We start from the raw sequence: 15,319 nt of genomic DNA, 5'->3' as shown, positions 1-15,319 counted from the left end.
AAGTTAGACAAAAAGTGCACCTTGTTCTTATGCAATGAATCATACAAAGGAGTAGGTCCGGTAAGAGTCGATTTTGGCCTCAATTCTTATGTTCATAACGAAATATTTAGACACTTTTTAAACACTCAAGTGTCTATTTCAATTGATTCAATTAGTTTATGTGACAGATTTCAGTAATTTAGCACGACTTAATGATGCTAGTACCCAATATCTGTACATTGTATTGTCAAAAAAGCCCATATTTATGTAGCAGAATCATTCTTCTTCTTTCCAACAAATAGCTTAACGATTACATTTTCACAATTTTGTTGGTCAAGTCCATATCTCAGATACTATAAGCAATATGTCTAGTATATTCCGTGTATGAAAGGACTGTAAGGTGTACATGTCCAACTGACATGTGTGATCTGACCTTGACCTTGTTTTCATGGTTTAGTGGTTTAAGTTATTTTTTCTTATACTATATTTGGTGTAAGGTGTATATGTCACTTGACCTTGACCTCATTTTCATGGTTCAGAGGTCAAAATTAAGTTTTTGAGGTTTGGTCTTTTTTTTAAATACTATGTGCAATAGGTAAAATAAATTTGGTGTATGGATTATTTTATGATGCACATGTCAGTCTTGCATGTTTTACCTCATTTTCACGGTTCATTGCTCAGTGTTAAGTTTTGTGTTTTATCTGTTTTTCTTAAAACTATATTTGTTGAATGGAAGGATTGTATGTTTGTCTTTTGTAGACAGTTACCTTGTGAATTAGCACATTAAAAATCCAGGTAAGTGTGTCTGTTTAGTACAAAGCAGGGTTCACATTCATCTTACAATGACAACTTCTTGTCCTGATTGCATGTTCTATTTGCCACTGGACATCCAACACCTTTTATCAACATCATTTTCATCTACTTGCAATGTTATGTGACAAACACCATTTTCCAGTTAAATTTAATAAATTTGATTGTTGTGAACATGTACTTTCCTTGTAGGAGCATACCTGTCTATCTGGAGACCAAATTGGAAATAAATGAATAATTTTTGTTTACAGAGAAAACCAAATTACATCTTTCCATATTGAGCTATACATGCACATGCTTTTTGTTGAAATCTTACGAGGACTAAAAAATCCCATAACAGTTCTGTGACAACAGGACAACTTTAAACAATCTAATACTGTCACATGGAGAGAGGTTATAATCTGGTCAGTTGTCACTTGGACAGTAGGCTCTTCTCTTTTTGCATTCTAAGTGAACAACATAATCTAGGAAAAAATGTTCACACAGGAGAGATTCATAAAAACAAGATGAATTCAATGCATTTTATTATTAATAATTATAAGATATATGCACATCACACTGGTACTGTCCAGCTTCATAATTCTTATCTGTTTCTTATACCATTACAGATGAAACAATTTATGTAATTGACAGAAGGCTATTTTTTATCTTGGAAATACAATTGCTTGAATTGTCCAATACTCACAAAGTTACTAAATTTTATGTGATTTGTAAACATGAAACAAATTTTTCTAAAAAATAATTATCTTTTGGTAAAAATTCGTTCAAAATTTGTACATATATTTCATTTTATTTTACCCATCATAATAAAGAAACTTTAATTTGAATAAAACATTGTTTAAGTCCTGATCCAGTAAAACTATTTATATCCCTAAAGGACTGAATTCATTTTCACACAAAAATATGACTAAAACACAGAATTTGTATGTAAAGTACAGTAATAGAGCAGAGTTATGGTTCCTGTATTGGACCAGAATAGAATTATAAAGACCAAGACAAACCATAACAAGCTCTGCTTCCACAGACATTCTCACAACATCCTGTAACATATAATACAGAACAAAATTCAAAACATCATCTGCTTATTGCAATTATAAAACCCTAGATTTATTTTGAAAATGGAATATTTACAAATGTTTATTTTCCCTGTTTTTCATTACGAAACAAGTAAAGGTAAATCCATATTTCGTAAATAACAAATGTAGGCCATAGTTCGATAGACAAATTAGCTCAGATACATAAAACACGTTCAAACTGCACATTCATTGTAACATGTAACCTTTTTGTCATATCAAATAGAATGATATTGAAATATACTGTGAATATAAACAACTTTGATGTCACTGTAAAGTGAATTTATCTTAAGTTCTAATATGCATTTACTGTTCAGCTGTTCAAGCCAGTAAATATGGTTTAAACTAAATCATTTAACTACAGAAATTACACATAGGATCATGTTATCCATTTATTTTTTTAAATGAAGTTTTTTTTTAAATTTAATCAATTTGGCATATTGAACCCATATTTCATACGGTTTTCAATGGTTTCAGAAGTTGTGAAGCTACTTCATACTTGGATACTCATAGCACTTTAGTTGACAATGTGGTGGATTATGAAATGATTATCTTACAAAAATGTTTGACTTCATTCATCATTCATTTTATGCATTTAATATACATTCATGATTCAAACAAAGTCTAGTCCTTTCAGGAAAGCACATGTACCAATAGCTAGCATGTTTCTATGCAAAGCAAGCATATTTTTTATTGAAATTAATAAACTAACAAAAAATAATTTCAAGAAATATTTAAAAAAGTCTAAAGAATTTGCTTTCTTTAAAGTTCATATAGCTAAGATCATAAATAATAAAACAGTGGAAATTCTCCATAACACACATAAATAGCACTTAATGTACAAAACATAAATTAAAGAGATAAGGAGAAAAAGAAATAAATTAACTACAATAAGCAAAATTTAAACTCCTATCTTCATCTGCTGATCAAAATGGATTCCATTGAACTGTCATCCCTTTTAATGGACAGACTACTATCTACTTGAAATTTGCTAATTTCTTTCTAAAATGTGGAACTAAAACATATATGATTTAATAGATAATTACGTGGAAGTACACAATTCAAAGAATCAGTCAACAATAAACAACTAAACACCATCTCAAAATGTGAAAATGCATCTGTAGGACTATCACATGCAAACCACAAACTATTATACATTTCAAATAGCAAAATCAAAACAATAACACACAAATATGTGATTCTTACAGTATCCTAATTACTACTTAGTGAATAACCAAGAAAAAAGCTCTAAGATGTCAAAAGGGTATTTCATCTTATCTGCTTGACCAATACAAGCTTTCAGAACCAGTAAAAAATAATAATCTAGGGACAAATATGATTTTTTTTGAGTAATCAACCTTTTCCCACCTTAATATAGTTGTGCATGTTCATTGTTTATAATATCATTTCAATAAATCTTTCAAATATATCACGCTTCTTAATCACTGAACAATAAAAATAAGAATGTGTCCATAGTACACGAATGCCCCATTCGTACTATAATCTTCTATGTTCAGTGGACCATGAAATTGGGTTAAAACTCTAATTTGGCATTTCCTCAAACTAAATTTAACCAATTCATTTCAATAAATATTTTATCAGTATGTGCATTTGAAAAACAGGATTATTTTCAAGAATTACATGAAGTGTAAAATAAAACTATTTTTCTGTACAACCTTTTTAAGGAAGGAAATTAAATGCTTACAAAAAATAATGAAGATCTTTTTTAACACAATAATCATACAAAAATATAATCAACACTATATATATATCATATATACAATACAAACAGCAACAATTAAATAACTCAACAAAGACTTTAACACGCATCAACATTTTTAAGTCAATTCTATACAACTACACAAATTTGTGATCAAAATTTTACATATTTTCATTTTAAATTGACTTATGTATATTATTATAGCCATAGGCTAAAATTGTAATGACTGCATAATTTGATGACAAATTCTTCATTAAAGAAAAATATATCTTCGTAACTTCACAAAATTGAAGGTCTATAAATGCAGACAAACACTCTTATATTGAAGATAACATTAGTCTGTTTTCTATGATGGAGGTAATTTTAGTGTGAATCAAGTCGTCTGTAGTATAAGAGGTATGGAACACGAGGGGCAGTGAACTGTAAGACTGTTGTTACTGGAACAATTTTAACATTGCTATCATCAAAGATCACCCATCTATTGATAGCAGGATGGAACACTGCTGTGGTATAATGTCCTCCAGTAGCCTTCTTACCATGGTGATATACAACTGGAAAACAAAACCAAATCAATTGTCAGGTACTTAAACATTGTTCTACTGTATTAAATAAACTCATCACAGATACAAGGATTGAAAAAAAATATTGTAAATGCGCCAGATGCTTGTTTCGTCTAAAAAAAATCTGTAAGACTCACCGATGACATTCAAATTTAGTGACATAAATGTTTATACATGTGCATTGATAATAAATGTCTAAACAAGTCAGTGATTGTTGTTTATTGCTGTTTTACAGATTTGTTTTTGTTCATTGTTTTGTACATAAATCAGGCCATTAGTTTTCTTGTTTGAAGCTTTACATTTTTTATTTCAGAGATTCTATAGCTAACAATGCTGTATATGTTTTGCTCATTGTTGAAGGCCACACTGATTTCTGGTGGAGATTTGTCTCATTGGCAATCAAACTAAATCTTCTTTATTTTTATATTGACAGTGTATATTTTATTTCATTGTGTAACTGTGTTATCGAATAGATAAAAGGACATTATTTGGGTATGGGTTTCATTATGTTAAATTGGGCGTTGCTCATTGTTGAAGGCCATACGGAGACCCATAGTCGTTAATGTCTGTGTCAATTTGATCTCTTGTGAACAGTTGTCTCATAGGCAATCAAACCACATTTTTTTTTTATATTAGCTTTTAAAATTCATGACCACAGAATTGGGTGAAATTCTTATTTAATTGATTCCTTATCAAAATATTGACCAAAATCATTATTTTGATATTCCACTTTTGTAAACGATTTAAATTAAAATATAATACTTTAATTTTTTGTTTACTTATTTAAATATATACTCTGAAAAGTTCTTAAGATTGTTGTATAAATTACCTGCAAATAATTTATATTGTCTGTAATAGTTAGGGTACTTGTTTTTTACACTAGGAGAAAGCAAATCTGTAAAAAAAAATATAAATACATATGTATACAAGTATTCAAAATTCTTTTAGATAAAGTTAATGTCCATTCCTCTACAGCAATTATAAAATATCTATTGTACCAAATATTTCAAGATCCACACATGACAATTTTACATTATATTGACACTAAATTTTATTCTAAGTATTTATTCAGCAAACATTTGTCCATGCTATATAGGATCAAACTTTGTTCATAAATATAACAAGCTTTGGTAGGTTTTAATGACCACTGTTCGATATAATTAATGCTGTTTTTTTCATAATTTCTTGCAAAAAAAATTGTATTTGTACAAGGAATGGAACACAATAATTCAAGTTATTGCTTGTTTACTTGTTTAAGCTAGTGTGTGTGAGTATGATACCATTTTTTTTTTTTTTTTTAAAGTTTTGCATTTATAGAACTAAAATTATCTTAAAAATAGGGAGATTTTTTGCAATGTTTCAGTAACAAGTTACTACACAAAGTCAGGACTAAGAAGGTTATTATCAATCTATCAATAACATTACAGCTGATTTCATGTAGAGCAACACTTTAGTTACCTTGCTTGCTTTGTTTGTATGTTGTACAACTATGATTGGGATAAGTTACAATCAAATTTTAAAATAATATATAGATTTAACTTTTAGATTTGAAGATGGTTTTTTTTATAACAAAGCTTAGGTGGTACTTAACACTACAGGGAGATAACTCTGTAAAATCAGCTAAATGTTTTAATTACATTGCATTTTGAAGGGAATATAAAGCTTCTCAATGATCAATATTAGTATTTGTGAAACTGCTATATAACCAGTGTAATTTTTTCTGATAAATTGGTTGGTTCAAATTTTTTGAATTTTTGTTAAAGGGTCAAAGTAAATACTTTGCCAAAATTTTATGAAAATTAAACGAGCCAAATTAATCTTAATGAAGGTGTTGGGTACCACCTCAAGTAGACTTCTACACAATAAAGCAAGCAAAAGACAACCAAAGTTTTATTTGACAAGCATTAGGAACTTAGCTCTAATAACAATATGTAACTGAAATGCCTGTGAGTGTGGACACTGATATTTGATAACTTTTGGACACTGATATTTGATAACTTTAAAGCTGAGTACATTTGACATTTGTTAATACCCCCTCCTTGTTAAATAATCTTCTAAAAATTAAATCACTACATGGTATAAATAAACTCATCATAGATACCAGGACTAAAATAAGAATATACGCCAGACGTGCGTTTCGTCTACAAAAGTCTCATCAGTGATGCTTGAATCCCAAAAAGTTAAAAATGCCAAATAAAGTACAAAGTTGAAGAGCATTGAGGACAAAAAATCCTAAAAGTTTTGCCAAATACAACTAAGGTAATCTATGCTTGAGGAAGAAAAGCCTAAGTATTTCAAAAAATAAATGTCCTCTCCAATAAAACCAACCTTTTGTGATTTCCAGATCAATAGTAAAGTTAACATCTTTTAGGAGTTTCTGACTTCCACCATCTTTGTCATAAACAAAACATTTCAAATGTAAGATGAGAACAGGAGGTAACTGTTCTATTGTCAGTTTTTTCGTTATTTCCATCTGAAATTAACATATACCAATTAAGATTAGATAATATGAACAGCTATACTTTCTGTTTTTATTTGTTAATATCATTGGAAGTAGGATGCATACAAATGAGTAATCTTATATTCCTTCAAATAAACTTATATTGAAAAAATTCTGACAGTTAAATACTAAACACCCTGTAAAGAAAATTGTTTCTGATTTATCTATTTATCTGATCAGTTGTTCAAAATATTTGAAAAGTTTGAATAAATTGAACCAAGAATTGTAACGGTTTCCATATAAAATAATTAAATACAAGTTAATTCTTTGTTATGACTAGAACAATTAGTCAATAAAACATACAGTTAATAATGCTTTAAAGCTGCCTTTTCTGTGCAACAATCCATTTTGAGATTTTAGTTTGGTAAAAAAAATTGCCTTGATATTTCATAACAGTACAGTTTCTATATTTCTCTGATATTGTTTGATTCTTTTTCCTCTATTGATGGCCCTTTTTCTCTGCTATTTTACTTGCTTCAATTATTATGATAATCAGGGTTTTGTAGATAATGTTTCCACTCCTGTTTACGCCAACTTACCTCTGCATTTGTTTTAGAGCATGTGAAACCACTGACTGATTCCTTACTAACCATCCTCTCTAATGCCTCACGTACAGTGCATACTTTCTCAGACTACAAAACAGATAAGCAAATTAATTAGTGCATAAACAGTAAAAGTTTTGAGAATATACTGTTATAAAGAATACTTATTTTGTAATTGATTATTGACTTTAAATCTTAAAACATTAAGTGGTATAAAGTTGTACAAATTTTAAGAAAAATAAAAAAGACTCCACATGTATTGAAATATTAAAGCCAGGTTGCACAAGTAAAAATGTCACAATGTAAGGTTAATTTTTGCTACATCTTATAAATATTACAATTATATATCCCTCATGGACAAAATGTTTCCTCTGGAATTTAACAGATATTATTGTAAAGGTTTTTTTTTATAATTACTTGACATTTGACAACATAAAAGAACCAAATTTTATAGAACTTCAGAGTAGTCGTTTAATTGCAGATTTTAACTAAACTGGAGAGACTAATATTACTACCATATTGTCATTGCTTAGAAGAACCTTATTATTTTTCAATCTAATCAAATGAGACCATGTCAAAATAAACACAAAATGTAATAAATGCACCATAATTGGCTGGTGTCAAAATTATTTCAATATTTGATGGATTTTACTAATTTAGTTCATTTTCTAAGATAAAATAACTTAAACCTAACCAATAGATTTTGTCACTATCTTAGAATCTACAATACTCAAGAATTTGTGACATTTGGGCTGACATTTCCTTGTGGAGGCAGATATTTTCTCGTGATGTCAAAAATCTTAAATAACTGGGATGTCCAATAATGGCCAATATATAGTAATAAGCTGTATTGAGGACCAACATACCTGAATGTCCAATTTAAGTGTGAAGAATGGTTCTACAGTGGCTGAATCTTTTGATGTAGTTTTGAATACTGCTGATCTAATGTATCCAACAAAGATATCTGCTAAAGGACTCACTTCAAAATCATTCTGTAACAGAAAAATAGGCAAAACTAACTAGTAAGATCAAGAGAAGTAATATGATTGACAATTAGACAAATGTCACATGACATGGTGAATTGAAGTTTTCTTAAAAATTCAGTGAAACTCTGTCATTAGTACAAGAGATGCAGATTAAAAGATATACCTAATTTGCAAAGATATGGGACTAAAACATCAAACTAAACAACTGGATTCACTTACTATGGAGTATAAACAAACAATTAAATGTTACCTTTCTTGTGAGTACACTTTTCTTTTTAGGTCCGACCTGTTCCCATGAATCAGGATCAACATCTTCATCACCACTGTTATCTATTACACCATTAGCTTCATACTCTGTCAAAGTAAAAGTAAAGATATTATTATGAAAGCAGATTTATTTACAATAACCTTAAAATAAAGGTCACCATTAGATTTCCTTATCTGTTTGGCTTCGAAGGATGCATACAATTTTATTTATGTATGTCTGGTTGAAATAGGAACAATAAACACCTCATTTAGGGTAGGTACATGGTAGAGAACCCTTGCAACAACTTTAACTCTTTTAGAGTGGCCTGCTGCAAGACACAATTCTGTTCTTATCCATCATAACAGTTCAATATTAACATTGTAAAACTTGTTTAATGTGTCTATCTTTAATTTGCACTAGTCCTAAATATGCATGAAACCTTTGCTATTGGACTTAAACAAGTAACAGACAAACAATTACAAAACAAACATTGCTTTATCGAAGAGCCTACATAATGGTCTAAGTTTTTTTACACAGATGAACAGTAAAACCAGTCTATCTTAAGGTAACAAAAGTCTTTGCACAGATACTGACTTGAGATAACCTTTACCTGTTTCCCCTTTGTGTACTCTCATACATGCCACCATTTCTTCATGCATCCCATCTAGTATACAGCTCAGGAATTCTTCAGCATCTTCTTGTCTACCTAACTGTTACAAAATGGAAAATGATGTTTTAGAAATTAATATCTCATTTATCATGTGTTTTTTTCCTGATCATGATAATTTTTTAGAAAATTCTCGGAGCTTTGTATGAAATCCCGTTGGTGTGAGAAACAATTTGTAGAACATGCGAGTGTGTGAAATCAGGGAGTCAACAAGTGTAATCTTATAATGTGTCACATGATACCGCTTATCAATATAAAACTGGTAATATTAAGTTCTGATTTGTAGTTACTGAGAAAATGCTACAGAAATGTGTTTATGTCGGACAGATAAACAGACAAAAGGATAGAGTAAATCTGCCTTTTCCTTTAGGTGTGGGTATCCAAATTTTGCTTAATCTAACCAACAACTCATTTTAAAAGTTAAAGTACATTTGAAGTTTTGCTATACATGTATTCTTTTTAAGCAAAATTTGTTTCAAGAAAAAATACTATTGCCATGTCTTGAATAAATTGTGCCAGTGAGTGTATTTGTTGTCACATGATCATATGTTGAATTATAATTGGACGAACCTTAAATGTAGCTGTATCTTGTAACACTTGTAGCATCTTGTATACATTAGTGGGTTCAAACATTTGTCCTGGTGGCAGTTCTGGTGGTTGCTTTTTACCCTTGTCTGCAAATAAATAATTATTAATAAAAAAAAGTTCTGGTACAATTACAAGTTAAACTTTTTTCTATTTAACATGTTTAACTGTATTTAAATTTCATCTTTCAAACTCAAAAGTAATATGTAATGCAATTGATCACTTTCTTGATCCAAGACCTGTATATATTTCAGATCCCTGTAAGTTTGATTTCTTCAAATATAAAATTTGTTCATTCGTTATATAAGGGTCAACAAACCAAAATAAGTATATCAATAAAGCATTATAATGTTTTGTTTATTTGTTTCTAGCCAAGATTGCTATATGGGAATCTGAAACACTTGATCTGAGAATCTGACACATGAACTTCTGTTTGTATACATCAGTTAAAGAACCTTTATGAGCACACTCACATACTTTGTTGTGTGGGGTATAATAACTTTTTCTCTGAGGCATCTGATATTTTCTGTTACCTTTGTGATGTTCAGTAATGGCAGAAAAATAATGATAAAGTGCATGCATGCAACTAAAAAATCTTACATTTATCTGTTGTTGCTCTTGCACAAGGTGTAAACTCTCCAACAAACTGGATCCTAAAAAAACCAAAACATCCCTTGTTTTTAAAGGTATATATTTTTTGTTGTTGAAATATTGCATATACATTGTATATATATAGATGATACCCCAATAGCATGTAACATTACCAAGGGACCTAATTTTATAACAATAAAAATGACGCTACCCAAAATCGTACTTGATCTGGGTTTTCTGTTAATAAGCATTGTGTATATGTTTCAAAATATTTAGAAGAAGTAAACTAAAGTTAGAGAATTAATACGAAAATCTGGAATTTTTTTTAAGACCCATATTTAAAAAAAAAAAAAAGGTTGTATATTGATATCACATCGACCGAACTCCGAAGACAGATTGTTTCCGGATAATAACTTCTAATTATTATTAGTAATAATCATTTTTGTAGTTTTTAAACAATAATTTATGATTTACACTTGGTTCCTTCAAGCCTAGCCTAAAGTGGTCATCATTATAACACATAACAAAGTGATTCAATACAATGTCGTCAACGCCAAAAAAATACAATTTTATGATTTACACTTGGTTCCTTCTGAAGCTTCTCCACACTCCTGGTAGCAGGAGTGACACATTAGATGGTTTGTCACAAGAGTCAAAATAATGTACATATCTCCTTTGAGGGGGGGTGACTTAATATATGATATGTTATTCAGAATGTTATTAAACCTCATTCAAACAAGTGGTGAACCTGTTTGTCTGAAACTCTAGCCTCAAGTGGTCATCATTATACCACATAACAAAGTGATTCAATACAATGTGGTCAACGCAAAAAAAATACAATTTTATGATTTACACTTGGTTACTTCTGAAGCTTCTCCACACTCCTGGTAGCAGGAGTGACACATTAGATGGTTTGTCACAAGAGTCAAAATAATGTACATATCTCCTTTGAGGAGGGGTGACTTAATATATGATATGCTATTCAGAATGTTATTAAACCTCATTCAAACAAGTGGTGAACCTGTTTGTCTGAAACTCTAGCCTAAAGTGGTCATCATTATAACACATAACAAAGTGATTCAATACAATGTGGTCAACGCAAAAAAATACAATTTTATGATTTACGCTTGGTTCCTTCTGAAGCTTCTCCACACTCCTGGTAGCAGGAGTGACACATAAGATGGTTTGTCACAAGAGTCAAAATAATGTACATATCTCCTTTGAGGGAGGGTGACTTAATATATGTTATTCAGAATGGTATTAAACCTCATTCAAACAAGTGGTGAACCTGTTTGTCTGAAACTCTAGCCTAAAGTGGTCATCATTATAACACATAACAAAGTGATTCAAGACTATGTCGTCAACGCGAAAAAATACAATTTTATGATTTACACTTGGTTTCTTTCTGAAGCTTCTCCACACTCCTGGTAGCAGGAGTGACACATAAGATGGTTTGTCACAAGAGTCAAAATAATGTACATATCTCCTTTGAGGGAGGGTGACTTAATATATGATATGTTATTCAGAATGGTATTAAACCTCATTCAAACAAGTGGTGAACCTGTTTGTCTGAAACTCTAGCCTAAAGTGGTCATCATTATAACACATAACAAAGTGATTCAAGACTATGTCGTCAACGCCAAAAAATACAATTTTATGATTTACACTTGGTTTCTTTCTGAAGCTTCTCCACACTCCTGGTAGCAGAAGTGACACATAAGATGGTTTGTCACAAGAGTCAAAATAATGTACATATCTCCTTTGAGGGAGGGTGACTTAATATATGTTATTCAGAATGGTATTAAACCTCATTCAAACAAGTGGTGAACCTGTTTGTCTGAAACTCTAGCCTAAAGTGGTCATCATTATAACACATAACAAAGTGATTCAAGACTATGTCGTCAACGCGAAAAAATACAATTTTATGATTTACACTTGGTTCCTTCTGAAGCTTCTCCACACTCCTTGTAGCAGGAGTGACACATAAGATGGTTTGTCACAAGAGTCAAAATAATGTACATATCTCCTTTGAGGGAGGGTGACTTAATATATGTTATTCAGAATGGTATTAAACCTCATTCAAACAAGTGGTGAACCTGTTTGTCTGAAACTCTAGCCTAAAGTGGTCATCATTATAACACATAACTAAATGATTCAATACAATGTTGTCAACGCCAAAAAATACAATTTGATGATTTACACTTGGTTCCTTCTGAAGCTTCTCCACACTCCTGGTAGCAGGAGTGACACGTAAGATGGTTTGTCACAAGAGTCAAAAACATGTACATATCTCCTTTGAGGGAGGGTGACTTAAGGTAGCACTCCACAGTTAGTAGTGTAGTTTCGCATTTTGGCCCCTGTGGATTTTTCAAATATGAGAGCTAGTGTGCAATAAAATTCATTTTTGGATAGCTGAGTATTAAAATAGCCTTTGTATTGGGTTTATATGAACATCAAGGTTATGTTATGTATGTAATATAGGCTGTTTTCTGTATGACAGTCCGTATTTGCATGTCCATACCATACATTGGTCCGGCAATTATTGCAATGTTTTTTTCCAACTTTTTATCGCACGAACTTTGTGATTGGATTTTACGAAAAAATGAGGCGAAAGACACCCAATTTTTATTTGATCATAAGGAAGATTTAAGAAAACAGTTTCTAAAAAGGTATCACTCAAAGGCATTGAAATTCTAGTTTGATCCAAATTTTGGGGGAATATATGACATGTTCACCCCCCCTTTTTGCAATATTCTATGGTAAATAAATGCAGAATGTTGCCATGGATACACATGAAAGGAATTAACTTTCATCCTTTTAACTTTTGAAAATTGAATCTATGGAAGATACTGATTACATACATATGCACATGTACAACACAAACAGTTAGGTTAATGTATTAGAAATCAAGGAATAGGAGATGATAAAACATTTTGCGGCTCATTTTTAACTTTATTTTCTAACTGTGGAGTGCTACCTTATGGCACATCAGAAAGCACAGAAATACACTTTTTAAGATAAGATTGACCACAAATCTTTAGTCTTTTATGTTCTTGTTTTAGTTCTGAAGGTAAAAAAACTGCTAGGAATGCAATTTATGTTAATTTTATTGTTTACTGTCCTTAGCAACCAAGTATACACATTTTGACACTTAAGACATGTTGCGGTCTTAAATTTTTACTCCGTAAGCTTTGCCCTTGTAACCAAAGATTGCGCTTTATATGATAATCTCAGAATGTATCGCTTTATATTTTTGAATGCGAATAAGTCAAATAAACATTTTTAGCAGGATTTTATATTATAATTTGGCATTAATTAAATTTAATGATGCCAGTACTTTTAGAAATTTATACCCTGCTTGAGAGCTTCTAAACCAAGGTTAGGTATGCTATTCACAGCAAAAATTACCTATCAGTGCTTTCAAACACCAAAAATTTGTACAATTTGTCCTCTTATAAGGTAATTATATAATTTCAAATAAAAAAAAGGGGAAAGTTTTAGAAATTTACCCCAAAAATGAGACAGACTTGGGGTTTTTCACTATGATCCAGCATTTATTTTTAAATCACTTTTTGTCGCGTTTCAACATCAACTGCTTACCTTCATAAAATCTTTATTACTGAACCAATTTTAAAAACTAAGGTACCACTTTCATCGTAACAGCTAGTAGAACACAGAAAATATAAAAAATGTTGATGCAGAAGGGGAAAAATTTCACCTTAAGGTAGCACTCCACAGTTAGGTGTGTAGTTTCGCATTTTGGCCCCTGTGGATTTTTCAAATATGAGAGCTAGTGTGCAATAAAATTCATTTTTGGATAGCTGAGTATTAAAATAGCCTTTGTATTGGGTTTATATGAACATCAAGGTTATGTTATGTATGTAATATAGGCTGTTTTCTGTATGACAGTCCGTATTTGCATGTCCATACCATACATTGGTCCGGCAATTATTGCAATGTTTTTTTCCAACTTTTTATCGCACGAACTTTGTGAATGGATTTTACGAAAAAATGAGGCGAAAGACACCCAATTTTTATTTGATCATAAGGAAGATTTAAGAAAACAGTTTCTAAAAAGGTATCACTCAAAGGCATTGAAATTCTAGTTTGATCCAAATTTTGGGGGGATATATGACATGTTCACCCCCCTTTTTGCAATATTCTATGGTAAATAAATGCAGAATGTTGCCATGGATACACATGAAAGGAATTAACTTTCATCCTTTTAACTTTTGAAAATTGAATCTATGGAAGATACTGATTACATACATATGCACATGTACAACACAAACAGTTAGGTTAATGTATTAGAAATCAAGGAATAGGAGATGATAAAACATTTTGCGGCTCATTTTTAACTTTATTTTCTAACTGTGGAGTGCTACCTAATATATGATATGTTATTCAGAATGGTATTAAACCTCATTCAAACAAGTGGTGAACCTGTTTGTCTGAAACTCTAGCCTAAAGTGGTCATCATTATAACACATAACAAAGTGATTCAAGACAATGTCGTCAACGCCAAAAAATACAATTTTATGATTTACACTTGGTTTCTTTCTGAAGCTTCTCCACACTCCTGGTAGCAGGAGTGACACATAAGATGGTTTGTCACAAGAGTCAAAATAATGTACATATCTCCTTTGAGGGAGGGTGACTTAATTTATGATATGTTATTCAGAATGGTATTAAACCTCATTCAAACAAGTGGTGAACCTGTTTGTCTGAAACTCTAGCCTAAAGTGGTCATCATTATAACACATAACAAAGTGATTAAATACAATGTTGTCAACACCAAAAAAATACAATTTTATGATTAACACTTGGTTCCTTCTGAAGCTTCTCCACACTCCTGGTAGCAGGAGTGACACATAAGATGGTTTGTCACAAGAGTCAAAATAATGTACATATCTCCTTTGAGGGAGGGTGACTTAATATATGTTATTCAGAATGGTATTAAACCTCATTCAAACAAGTGGTGAACCTGTTTGTCTGAAACTCTAGCCTAAAGTGGTCATCATTATAACACATAACAAAGTGATTCAAGACAATGTCGTCA

The 15,319-nt window shown here is 30.9% G+C and overlaps 1 protein-coding gene across 1 annotated transcript in view; it reads right to left on the bottom strand.

Moving 5' to 3' along the window:
* Positions 1–1,296: 1,296 nt before the first annotated feature.
* LOC134721966 (ubiquitin carboxyl-terminal hydrolase 10-like) overlaps positions 1,297–15,319 on the bottom strand; it is a 38,652-nt gene continuing 24,629 nt past the window's right edge. The window contains exons 7-15 of the mRNA XM_063585319.1: positions 10,270–10,322; positions 9,655–9,758; positions 9,028–9,127; positions 8,421–8,524; positions 8,051–8,176; positions 7,182–7,274; positions 6,471–6,615; positions 4,972–5,037; positions 1,297–4,133 (exon numbers count right to left, since the gene is read on the bottom strand). Of these exons, the coding sequence (XP_063441389.1) occupies positions 3,946–4,133; positions 4,972–5,037; positions 6,471–6,615; positions 7,182–7,274; positions 8,051–8,176; positions 8,421–8,524; positions 9,028–9,127; positions 9,655–9,758; positions 10,270–10,322 (979 nt within the window). The 3' untranslated portion in view covers positions 1,297–3,945. The remainder of the gene's footprint in view (positions 4,134–4,971; positions 5,038–6,470; positions 6,616–7,181; positions 7,275–8,050; positions 8,177–8,420; positions 8,525–9,027; positions 9,128–9,654; positions 9,759–10,269; positions 10,323–15,319) is intronic.

This window comes from Mytilus trossulus, chromosome 6 (assembly GCF_036588685.1).
Source record: "Mytilus trossulus isolate FHL-02 chromosome 6, PNRI_Mtr1.1.1.hap1, whole genome shotgun sequence".
NCBI lineage: Eukaryota > Metazoa > Mollusca > Bivalvia > Mytilida > Mytilidae > Mytilus > Mytilus trossulus.
The sequence above is the reverse complement of the archived record's forward strand: the minus strand, read 5'-3'. Positions and strand labels throughout refer to the sequence as shown.